The 12569-nt window shown below is 38.3% G+C and overlaps 1 protein-coding gene across 4 annotated transcripts in view; it reads left to right on the forward strand.

The window, feature by feature from the left end:
• The window catches only part of LOC131769299 (uncharacterized), a 28020-nt gene extending 15732 nt beyond the window's left edge, over positions 1-12288 (forward strand). For 3 of the 4 annotated variants that reach the window (XM_059085030.2, XM_066168215.1, XM_066168214.1), the window contains exons 6-22: positions 228-512; positions 970-1257; positions 1694-2005; positions 2429-2488; positions 2760-2828; positions 2960-3094; positions 3793-3832; positions 4206-4266; positions 4858-5308; positions 5729-5839; positions 6408-6595; positions 7108-7230; positions 7423-7493; positions 7587-7627; positions 9453-9549; positions 9641-9740; positions 9986-12288. In XM_059085030.2, the coding sequence (XP_058941013.2) occupies positions 228-512; positions 970-1257; positions 1694-2005; positions 2429-2488; positions 2760-2828; positions 2960-3094; positions 3793-3832; positions 4206-4266; positions 4858-5308; positions 5729-5839; positions 6408-6595; positions 7108-7230; positions 7423-7493; positions 7587-7627; positions 9453-9549; positions 9641-9740; positions 9986-10036 (2483 nt within the window). In that variant the 3' untranslated portion in view covers positions 10037-12288. The remainder of the gene's footprint in view (positions 1-227; positions 513-969; positions 1258-1693; positions 2006-2428; positions 2489-2759; positions 2829-2959; positions 3095-3792; positions 3833-4205; positions 4267-4857; positions 5309-5728; positions 5840-6407; positions 6596-7107; positions 7231-7422; positions 7494-7586; positions 7628-9452; positions 9550-9640; positions 9741-9985) is intronic. The other variant, XM_066168216.1, reaches the window with a different exon arrangement.
• Positions 12289-12569: the final 281 nt, after the last annotated feature.

Consider the following 12569-nt stretch of genomic DNA (forward strand, 5'->3'; position numbering starts at 1 on the left):
TATTTTTCAACACTGTAACAGTGTTGCTTGATTAAAGGGGCCCAAAGGGGATTCACTGAAACGATAATTAAAATTTATTCCCTCTTGCCCTTTGAAAAAAGCAATTAATAAAACTGAGAAGTAATTTTAGCAAGGGTCCTAAAAGCATGTTCGGGTCTGAGTTAAATCTTGCTCACTATGGTATGAACGATATAAATGAAACACTGTTGACCTGTGCAATATTTCAGATCCACCTGGCCCTCCTGTGGTACATAAAATTTCGCGGAACGTGTTGGAATTCAACGTCACGTGGAAAAAATCGATTAAAAATGGAGGCAGTGTCATACTGGACTTTATGATAACATTACTGCATGCAAATGGAAGTATGGTGAGGCGACAGAACGCAATTAAAGAAACCTCACTTCACCTCAAACATCTGAGGCAAAACAGAACATACATAGTCATATTACAAGCAAGAAACATCGTTGGTTATGGAGAGTCAAAAAATATCACAGTTACAACGCTTGAAGCAGGTGAAAACCAATTAGTTATTTTTAGATTGTGTTCAATGTGTTCAGTCAGTCAGTCAGTCAGACAGACAGACAGACAGAGAGGAAAACAGGGATGTGGGAGATATAAGCCACTTTTTCAGCAAGTCAGAGTGTGTGTCTACCTTCCCTATTTTTCTGTCGGAGAGTCAGATGGTAAATCAGCCACTCTATCGGATCGTCAGTCGATCGGTCAGTCAGTCAGTCCATCGTCTGAGCGGTGAAACAATTGGTCAGTCATCCATATGATAGGGTCAGGCGGTTAGGATGATCAGACCATCCCTCATGCATAAAAACAGTTGGCTGGTTTGTCTGACGGTCGGCCATTCAGAAAAGCATGAAAAGGGGCAAGTGACAGTTATTCCAAGCCAAAGAGAACGACAGTGATTCACTATTCATCTAGTACGTGAGTAACGAGACTAAACAAGTGTTTTCTTCATAGACGTACCTGGTCCACCAGTCATAAAAGCTGCCAGGCCAGGAGTGCTCTCTTTGAACATATCTTGGTACTCCCCAAATGAAGACAACAACATCGAGGTATTGGACTACAGAATAAAAGTCCTGGATGGTATCACCAAAAAATCAATAAAGCAATATGAAAGTATCCCAACAACGTCATTAATTATTAAGAATCTGAAGAAAAACAGTTCATACGTGGTTGAGATTCAGGGAAGGAATGAGGTCGGTTACGGAGAGACAGCTAAAATCAGTGGGACCACTCTTCCTCAAGGTAACCATTGAGTTGCTTCGATTCAATAATGTAACTTTCTCCTTAAATTCTAAGTCTTCTGATTGGTTTCAGAAATTGCTTGAAATTGAGAAAAATTTTGGTGAGGTTTTTAATTTGTCTCAAATCTTTAACCCATGTTCTGGGCCATTACTAACATATTTGGCAACGAAAAACAAGGGGAGTCATTCAATTTTCATTTAATACAAACCAGGATTTATGTCTTTGTTTTTAAGTTTTGACCACCTATTGCTCTTGTTTTAATATCTTTGTGAAGAACTTGCGATAAAGGCTAAGAATTTGGCCGGAAAGGGGTAACGCCATACTTTAGATTCAACAAGTCTTCAAATTTCAATTCGTTAAGTATCCTTAAAATACCTGACAGGTGCATTTTACAAGACTTCACTTTTAACATTTTTTCCCCCTCTCTCTGTTATAGGACCTCCTGATTCACCTTCAATATCAAACCTTACCGTTCATGGAAATAACTGCTCATTGCAATGGACGGAGCCATACAATGGAAAAAGCCCGATCACGATGTATACTATACATGTCTGGAAAATCATAGTTTATTTGAATGGTTCACTTTTCTGGAAAAAAATCAAAACCTGGAATACCACAAAGACACTTTCTCTCATGCTCAACCTTGAATGGAATCAAAATTATACAGTTGCAGTTTCAGCGTGGAACAAATACGGTAAAGGCTCCTCATCGATAAAAGAACGTTGTGAGATTGGACGAGATCCTCAAGGTAGCGACTGTCTTTTGTTGTTATATGATCAGTTCTGTGTCAAACTGAGTAGACACGCTGTAGTTTAACGCAAGAAATATGTGGGGGTCTAAAAATCTGATCTTTTTATCCAAGGGTTGTTTCGAACAAATTTTTAAACCATCTAAAATCAACTAAATTGAAATCAATTTTCATCCGTTTTCTCCTATATTTAAACAAAGACGAAATTTTAAACTGGCTATGAACGTAGTCACTAATTCAACAATGACGTTGTACTTTAAAGTGGATGTTTTGTTTTATTTTTCGGTGTTTGGAGACACTGCAAAACTCTCCTGTTTATATAGCAGCGTCCTCATCGCCACCTCAAGAGTACCTTTCTTATAGTAAGTTTATGTAGAGTTCAATCAGTAACATTTTATTTATGTGTTTTTCAAATTTATGTAGTAATACGCTCAACTACTGTAACGAGGACTACTAATGCTCCTACTGCCATTCACACACAAGGTAAGTGTCCTGTCTCACCTAAAAAGAAAAGCTTTAGAATTAATCATCCTGCCAACGAGCAACATTCCAAAGAATTTGTGTTGTTTATGATAAGCCTTTTGCGCTGCTTCTACCGAGTCTTTTTTTTTTTCTTATTGCAGTACTACAAATTCATCCGGCCTTCTTCTTTACTATACAGTTATGTTTCTGTGTTTGCCTTGTAAGAAGAGACTCTTTTTAAAATGAGTCTTAGTCAGTGTCTTTTCTGATAGAGTAAATTTAATGGTTTTAGATACAGAAGCAACGTCCCATGAGGGTACAAGAGGGGCTTCAACCATGGCTTCTACAACTGAGTCAGACAGTAAGTAATTGGTAATATTTCCCTTTCGACTCTGTCTGTAGTTAATGGAAGTTACATGACTGTCAACTTGAGAACCTTTAATGGGAAAACTTTGTGGAAGTTTTCAAATTTGTTGCAATTTTTTTTAACAGAAACTATGGAAACCAGTAACACTGCGGTTGAAGGCAGTCCAATCAAGTTTGATCACCTCCTTCTGATATGGATTGCAATATTGGCACTGATAGTAGCATGCCTTGTATTCCTGCTTTGGAAAGCCACACAAAAGAGTAAGATATCGTATAGATAAGGGAAAACGCATAGTTATAAAAACTTTGACAAAGCCTTGTGTTGCGGGAACGTATTTGTGAAAAAGAGTTGGTGTACTAGTGAAAGTGGCATTTTCCCACCAATGGCAGGTCCGGACCACATCTCATGTGCGCTGAGATTTTTCTTGATTTTTGATGATTCTCCAATAGTTTTCAAGGGTCCATCTACAAACTCAGTCCTTCAAATTTCTACTAGTCCTGGAATAAATTGAAGCATAATTTCCTCTTTATTTATATCTGAAAAACAAGAAACATCAAAATATTTTGTACACTGCCATCTTCACTTGTTCTTAAAAGACGTTGTTAAAATATCAAAGATGGCCGTACTGAAACCCGAAAAGCAAGAAACATCAAAATATTTTGTACACTGCCATCTTCACTTGTTCTTAAAAGACGTTGTTAAAATATCAAAGATGGCCGTACTGAAACCCACTATGTATATAGAGGAAGAGAGAATTGTCCATAAAGGGCCGAACTGTTTGGTTTTAAGTAATGGAGACTCGTTGACGTCTGCTCTCTCTCTTACTGAATCGAGAAGAGGTGTGACTTAACTTTTTTATGTCAGAAAGTTAGTAGCAACAGGGCGATGGGGTTTAAGCCACTCCATGCAAGTAGTCGAAAGTTCATGCATTTTCTTCTACTTTCTTTCCCTTTGTTAGTAAGAAAATGCAGATATCAAAGAAAAACAGACCATCTCACGTAAGTTCTTTATTGTTTACATACTCTTCGTTGAGCTTTCATTAGCTTCAAAGTTAAAGCATCACAATGGAAATACAGACGCATTGCAGTATTCTTGGTCACAAAATGTTCATCTTAAGGAGAAAATGGTTGAAAAAGTGATCCAAGCAAATTTGCGTAGCTTGCATAGCATAAAGGAATAGATTAGGGAAATGACCAGTGACAATAGCAGCACACTGTAATCCGGATTTAAGGGCTGATTTCGAGTCCTAGCCAAGTCATTGCATTACATCTTTCTACCTAAGTGTGTTTATGGGTACAAGTAAACCTTATGATTTGCTGGGTCTTAATTGCAATGGTGTATTTTTGTACTAAATGTTTGCTAAATTTACAGGGAGAGGGAATTGGGCAATGCCTCTTCAATATCTACAGCGGAAGAACCGAAAGAACTGACGGTAAATATTGCTTTTATAATACCAAAGGGGTTACTAAAGAGCCCCCTTAGAGATTATTTTATGGAGTAAGGGCGCATAAGTACCTATCTAGGTAAGTTAGCAATAAGTAAGAAGATAACTAGAGTTAAAATATATGCTCTGGAACCTTATGAAAATAAAACAGTATAAAAAGAGACAATTTTTTAGCTATCTTCATTTTTATTTTGCGTACCAAAATTATAAATGGATAGATCATCTTAAAATATTTAAAGAGTTGGTTCTGTATGAGATGGTCTGGTAAACATCGCAGTTCGGAGAAATAAAATATACCAATTTGAATATCGAAAGATCTGTAGCTGGAGGTTGTTTTCAGGTCTCAAGGGAAATCTTTTTACGCATGGCCTTATTATGATGATGATGATGATGACTACCAAGGTGAGAATGATGACGGTGAGAACCGTAATCAAGTCGCACCTACTCTCGCCTTAGTCGACTTTCCCCTCGCAAAAGTTGACTTTCCCCCTCGGAGATGGACTTTCCCCTCAGTCAGTGTAGACTTCTCCCTCGGCATGATAACGGTGATGATGAAGATAATGATGATATCCATTGCAGGTTCAAAACCAGTATGAGAGCATAGAAATTTTAGAGGTACATTATAACGGTGGATATTCCTCAGAAGAGTCGAAAAACGTTGAAGAGAGTGCACCCGTGACTCATCACTATCATGTCCCTGGAGGTCCTTCAGAATATAACCATTTGCACGAAACATCTGGTTCTCCTCGATCGAAAAAATCCAAAAATGGAAGAAACAAACAGAGACAAGAAATTGGGGAATATTCGCATCTTTCTCGAGGTGAATCACCAGTCAAAGAGCGTAACCGGCCACATTTACCTAATGTAACATTTCTTGTTTCTCCGCGGCGTCACTGGGAAATCTCAAGGGACAGAATAAGGATTGAATCTACCATCGGTCGTGGAGAGTTTGGACTTGTTAAGATGGGTCATGCTCTGGATGTTACCAATGACGGAGGATGGAGCGTCGTCGCAATAAAAACATTGAAAGGTAAGAGAAAGAGTCATTCAAGTGCATATATTATTTCTGGTTATCTATTCTGGCTGTTGCGCTCTGAACTCTGAATCCACGGGCCCTGGCTCGAGACCTTACCGGCTGATTGTGCTTTGTTGTTCAACAAACTTGTTTATCGCAGTCCCTCGCTCCAATCAGGTTTGGTAACACCAACCAGCAACCGGCAGAAATTATGGAGTTAAAATGACACAATTTAACAGGCTGTCCAGGAGTAGTAAAGATACATTTGGTTGCTTGAAGCAGGGAAAGCCATTTTCATTGGGTATATGAGTAAAGAACCCTTCAACCTGTGAGATTAAACCCCCAACGGTTGACCCACACTACGGTATAACGAGGGTTACTTATCTTTGCTCTAAATTGATCGATGGGTCTTTATTTATTAATTCATTTTGCCAGACAATGCAAGTGAATCACATCTCAAAGACTTGCTATCTGAACTCAAGGTCATGAGAGAACTCTCGCCACATAAACACGTGGTACAACTTCTGGCTTGCATTACAAAATCAGGTGAGGAAATCATCACTCATTAACTGTTTACACCATAACATCAGTATACATATTCTTCACATTGTTCTCAGCACACATGTTAAGGTGTTGATAAGGATAATTTCTTAAAAATCAAGAGTTTATTTTGTGATCGTGACCTTGTGTGACTCAGGGGTCATACTGTAGGGAGAAATTAGATGCTTGGTCACCAACTTTTGCTGAGTGAAAGCAGGCAAACTGTAAGAAACGCTTGAAAACGCGAGACAAAATAATGATGGGTTGTTTTGAATCTGATTGGTTGGGAAAATAGTGCATGTTTCCTGGACCAATTCTAGAGCGAAGTTAAGCAAAATCAAAGCAACCATGGATTACTTTCTACTCTCCATTGACAACTGTTCTATAAAATGCTTATCACACATGACTTTGGAGTATTCGTTAGCTCACCAACAAGAGCTCTAAAACTCAGTGGTTGAGCATCAAGGGGTAGAATTGGAACTCGCTGGTGTTCGAATCTTCCTAAGGTTAAGATTTCTCCATATTCCCCACCTTTAACAAGGGTTTGAAATACTTCTTATTGATTGATTATCAGAGCCTCTGTGTGTGATCACAGAATTTGCACCTTATGGAGACCTACTGGGCTTCTTGAGGAAGAAACGAGGCTTCAAAGACGATTACTACAATATACAACAGCTTCCTAACGTACGACTTACCTCACGACAGCTTATGACGTTTGCGTGGCAGATTGCTGATGGAATGGCGCATCTTAGCGCAGCGAAGGTAACTAACTGGCTCATTATGGTTGCAGATATAAAATGGTTCTACTAGCCTGGTAGCTCACCACTTTCTGCATCTCATGTAACATGAAGCAGCCCTCCTCGCAACTATTTTTTGAGTTTACCCGAGGATCTTGCTGGAAACTTTTTTTGAAATCCTTTCAATTGTAAAATCAGAGGTTTTCTTCCGATTCAGAGATTCTCTCTTCTACCGACTGAAATTGAACTCTAGCTGTGAAATTGGATATAGAAACTGTGAGATTGTAAAAAGGATGTGAAGGGAGAGGCAGACACCTATAAGCGGAGTAGGAAACAATTACACTTGAGGCTTTTGCTACTGATCAAGGTCTCTTGCCCAAGAGGAGAACGAAATGAACCAGCTGAGGCTTGCAGCCGTACCCTTTCGACCCGTATCCCTGCCAACTGACTACCTGCCTTGCCTTATTGACCGAGTTTATCAAATAACCTACAAAGCCTAGTGTTATTTACAGCTAGTATACTTCTTCACACTTTTAGATTATTCATCGTGACCTGGCAGCTAGGAATGTCCTGTTGGGAGAGAATTTGACGTGTAAAGTTACAGACTTCGGGATGGCGCGAAACATCCATGAAAGGGGCATGTACCAAAAAAGCTCTGAGGTAAGTAATATGCGTAGGCGTGAAGTCTAATGTTTCATTTATAGCATTCAAGAGATCTCATTTAAACAAGAGTGATATGGATCGTGCTTGTTTCATTTATCACAAGTAGCGTTCATGAGAATATAAGACCTCAACACCAAATTAGAATAGCCAGATTATTATTTCTTGATGTCGTCCACAATCCTTTTTCAGGGACGCCTACCAGTGAAATGGACAGCTTTGGAGGCGTTAGAACATGGACAATATACAACAAAAAGCGACGTGTGAGTTTTACATTTTTACGATTTTTTGGATTAAATTGTGAACAATTGAGTATCACAGTGACCTTTTGGTTTTTCTTTTTACTCCTTTATCAGATGGAGCTTTGGGGTGCTTCTCTTTGAAATAGTCACTATTGGTAAGATTATATTCAGTTTGAGTTTCGGAAAAACTTGCTTCTACATCCTTTTCTTTTCTTTTTTTCTTTTTTTTTTTTGGAATCTTTTCTTTTGCTAAATTAGGTTAATTCATTCACTCCCTCACTGAAACACTCATTTATTGATTTTACTGATTTTTCCATCCATCTATCCATCCATTCTTTAATTTTTCAAGATTTACCATTCTATCCATCCCTCTACCTATTCTTCCTTCCGTTCGTCAATTGACATATCCATTCTTCCAATCATCCATTCATTCATCGTTCCACACATTTATTCCTCCATCCATCCTTCCTTACCTTCATCCATCCAACCATCTATCCTTCCTTAAATCTGTCAATTCCTCCATCTCCACATCCATCCATCCATCCATCTATCCTTCCTTAAATCCGTCAATCCCTCCATCTCCACATCCATCCATCCATCCATCCATCCATCCATCTATCCTTCCTTAAATCCGTCAATCCCTCCATCTCCACATCCATCCATCCATCCATCCATCCATCCATCCATCCATCTATCCTTCCTTAAATCCGTCAATCCCTCCATCTCCACATCCATCCATCCATCCATCCAACCATCTATCCTTCCTTAAATCCGTCAATCCCTCCATCTCCACATCCATCCATCCATCCATCCATCCATCTATCCTTCCTTAAATCCGTCAATCCCTCCATCTCCACATCCATCCATCCATCCATCCAACCATCTATCCTTCCTTAAATCCGTCAATCCCTCCATCTCCACATCCATCCATCCATCCATCCATCCATCCATCTATCCATTCTTCACTCCCTCAATCCTTCCGTCCATCCTTCCATACTTCCTTCCATCCTTCCATCCATACATCCATCTCTCCATCCACTTATCCATTCATCCTTCAATCCTTCATCCTTCCATCGATCCATCCTTCTTTTCATCCCTCCATCTATCCTTCCATACATTCATCAATTCATTCCGAAATCCGTCAATCCTTCCATTCATCAATCCATCCATCCATCTTTAAATCCGTCAGTCCTTCCATCTCCTTATCCATCCATCCATTCTTTAATCCTTTAACCCTTCCATCCATCCATCCATCCATCCATCCATTTATCTATCCATCCATCCTCCTTCCATCCACTCATGCTTCCTTCCATTCATCCGTCCATCCATCCATCTATCAATCCATCAACCCTTCAGCCCAGCAATCCATCCTTCAATCCTTCAATCCTTCCATCCATCCATCCATACTTCCGTCCTTCCTCCCATCCCCCTTTCATCCTTCCATCCATACATCCATTCATCCCATCCATTCTTCCACCCATCCATTCATTCATCGTTGCACACACCCATCCCATCATCCATCCTTCCATCCATTACTCCATCCTTCCATCCATTACTCCATCCTTTCATTTCCCCATCTATCCTTCCATCTATCCATCCTTTCATCTCCCCATCCATCCCTCCATCCATCTATCCATCCATCCATTCATTCTTGCATTTATTTATCCATTTGTTCATCCATTAATCCTTCCCTCCATTCATCCTTCAATCCTCAATCCTTCCATTGAACCATCCTTCTTTTCATCCCTCCGTCCTTCCATCCATTCGTCCGTCCATCCATCCAACTATTCATTTATTTGTCCATCTATCCATTCATTAATCATCCATTCATGTTCGCTTGTTGGTCCATGCATTTAGTCGTCTATTTTAATTTAGTTAATTTCTTCATTGATAAAATCGATCATTCCGTTCATTTCACCATCTGTTTATTAATAACTTTTTTAATACTCAATGGTGATAAACGTTTGTTGTTATCAATAGGTGGCCGCCCATATCCCGGCATGGACGTGGTAGAGCTGGTGGAGAAATTACGAAGAGGTTACAGAATGGAAAAGCCGCAGCATTTAGACGAAAAAGTGTGAGTAAAGATCCCTCAAATTGGTCTAAGTGAACTAAGATAAATAGGTGTGATGAATTGCCTGTTTATGCTGCGGATGTTTCTATTTCAGATATGACCTAATGCTTTCTTGTTGGAATGAAGATCCCGAAAAACGATTGACGTTTTCACAACTTTACAGTGCTCTAAAGCAACTGGATGGGGAGATTGAGGTAAACTGTACACAAAAACTCAGCGATTTTTGTTGATCATTTCCGGCCCAGCTGACAAAAACGATTTGCGCAGTTGTAAGCCCGCACCCTAGCTTCAACACATTTAGCTTGGATTATTCAAACACAATTTTATACGCGACCCGACGGGTTTCTCCGATTAAATCAGACTCTCTTGAATGTTTTGTGTTGTTTGGTTCCCTTGTTTAAAATCTGATTCATGAAGAATAATTCCTTCACTATTCCAGGACTGTATCAACCTGACGACATACAATGGAAGAGTGTACGAGAACGTTTAATGCCGCTGAGATAGAAACGGGCTTTGTTGTATCACTGGTGCAAGAAATCGCAGATCACAAAACTCCTGTTTGAAATGTAGTCAATGGTGCTGCCTTGTTAAATATTGACAGAACACGAACTCCCCTCTAGAAAATAAGAAAACCGAGAACATTACGGTAAAAAATGTAGTTCATTGTATCACTGAGGAGATGAAGAAAATTATCCATGGGAAGGACATTAAAACAAAATCAGTACCTTGTAGGCAAAAGTGTTTATCTTGTCTGGCATTTATAATTTTTTTCTTGACTGATAACGAGTCTTGACTTGAGTTCAACTGTAGTATGCAACCTCAAAAGTGTTTGTTATAAGAGCAACTTTTAATTGAGTGTCGATAAAAATCTGGAACTGCACATGTCTTGCCTCAGTACCATCCACGATTGTTGTAGGAAACTTTCACCTCCTTCGTAGCCAATCAGTTGCTTAGCTGAAAGGAATCACGAACTGCCGCTCCCCGTTTCACTGCGCTTGGGGTGACCGGAGCTATTTGGGCAGCTTCGCGTAGTATTTATCTTTGATTTGATTTATCATATCGATCTCGTTATTTTTGTTTTTACGACACTCAATCGGAAACAGCTCTGAATCAGGCGTTTGATTCGATCTGTCTACGAGACATCTAATTTATATTATTTCAATTTCCAAGAAATTTGTACTCGTCTGTAAAAAATTAAATTAATTTTTTAAACTTGTTTAAGCTTCGATAGCTTCAAGTGACCTATATTTAACACCCTAAGAGTTTCAATGAACTTTCCTATCAGATATCTTAGGAAGAGCTGGCTGATAAAATGTCCGTTAGGAAGTATAGATTTATATTGATGATGAAACCTCGACAAGCGCACAATGATAGACCATTTCACAAAAATGTACGCCCAACTTATTCATATGGCACAATAACAAACGCTTCTCACTGATAGAAATTCTACGGCCTACAGGCTTTCTACTGAAAATTTTCAAGTCATTGCTATTCAAATGATCGCTCAAAATGGCAGTTGATTTCAAGATTTTTCTCCATGGCCAATGATTAGTACAAAATATCAAAGTTTTTTCAACCTTAAAATTTCGTTTAATAAGAAGGAAACAATAGCGGGCTGAACAGAAATTTGTGAAATCACCAGAAAGAAGGATTCTTATTTGGGCGCCAAAGTAAATTTTCGGTTTAGTCTGGTTTGAATTTTCATCTACCTTTTTTAGAAACCTTTCCAAGATAATTTTCAAAAATAGATAACATGCATGTTTGTTAAGTTTGTATGAAGACCCACTGATTTTTGTCATCAGATGCTATCAGTGAAGGTTTTACTGAGAATATGACACACCTAAAATCACAGCTGTCAACGTTCAAACTTTCCACTTCAATTGTAGAAAATACCACTCTATAATTTATTTATGTTATTGCACCGTAAGTTTATATAGCATGGAGTTCGTTTTATTTGTACCTCTTTATTATATTTCATATTTTTGGTATTAACCATTTTGCATTCTATGTTAATCATTTTCCTGAATTATTTCACTAAGGTAATTCACTTTATCATTTTATAGATTTATAGTTTTCTGCTATCGCGAAAAAAGGTTTTGCTTATCTTTATGTACGAGGTATAAGCTCGTGACAGACTTACCTTGTTCGAAATGAATCTGGGACCTTATTACATTGTTTGGAATTTACTTGGAAACTTATTACATCGTAGAAAATACCAGTCTTTATCATATTTATCTTACTATACTTAATTTTCATACAGCATGAAGTTCTTTTATTTGTACCCTGTTTATTCTATTTCATATCATCGGTATTAACCATTCTGCATTTTATATTAATCATTTTATTGAATTACTTCACCGTTGCTGATGCAATTTACTCTATTAATTCATAAATGGAGATTTTTCGTAATTTTGATTGTTTCTATATACGAGTTATGATGTTACCTTGGGAAAGCTGAACAAACTCGAGTTGTTTGTCAGTTACGATGTAAATATTGATATGCGATTAATTATTCAAGAGACTGTCCTGTTGTTTGTTTTTATGGTTGGTTGTTGTACGCAAAAGGAGACAATATTAATAAATTGCTATTAATTATCAAATCCTTCGGGACCACTTATCATGTTTAAATAAGCAAAAGCTGATTATTAACAGCTTTATTGATCATGTGTGTGCTAAGTATTTTTATTATAGGTGACTTGAGTGGAATTATACACTGATAAGAAATAAAAGATATAAAGGTAAAGGAAATATTGAACAATTGTTTTTATAAATAATTCAAATAGTACGCGCGCTCTGATTGGCCATAAAACCATTTTACATGAGCGTATGTAAACACGGTTTTCGTTCCTCTTTCATTAGTAATTTTATAAAAGAAATGTAAAATGGTTTCCGTGTTTACATAGCCTGATGTAAACATTTGGGAGGTTTGGAGAACACTCGATAAGCTGGAAACCACTCCGCTTCGCGTCGTGGTTTCCTACGCTTATCCCGTGTTCTCCCAACCTCCCGCGTGTGTACATCAA

This window comes from Pocillopora verrucosa, chromosome 6 (genome assembly GCF_036669915.1).
Source record: "Pocillopora verrucosa isolate sample1 chromosome 6, ASM3666991v2, whole genome shotgun sequence".
NCBI lineage: Eukaryota > Metazoa > Cnidaria > Anthozoa > Scleractinia > Pocilloporidae > Pocillopora > Pocillopora verrucosa.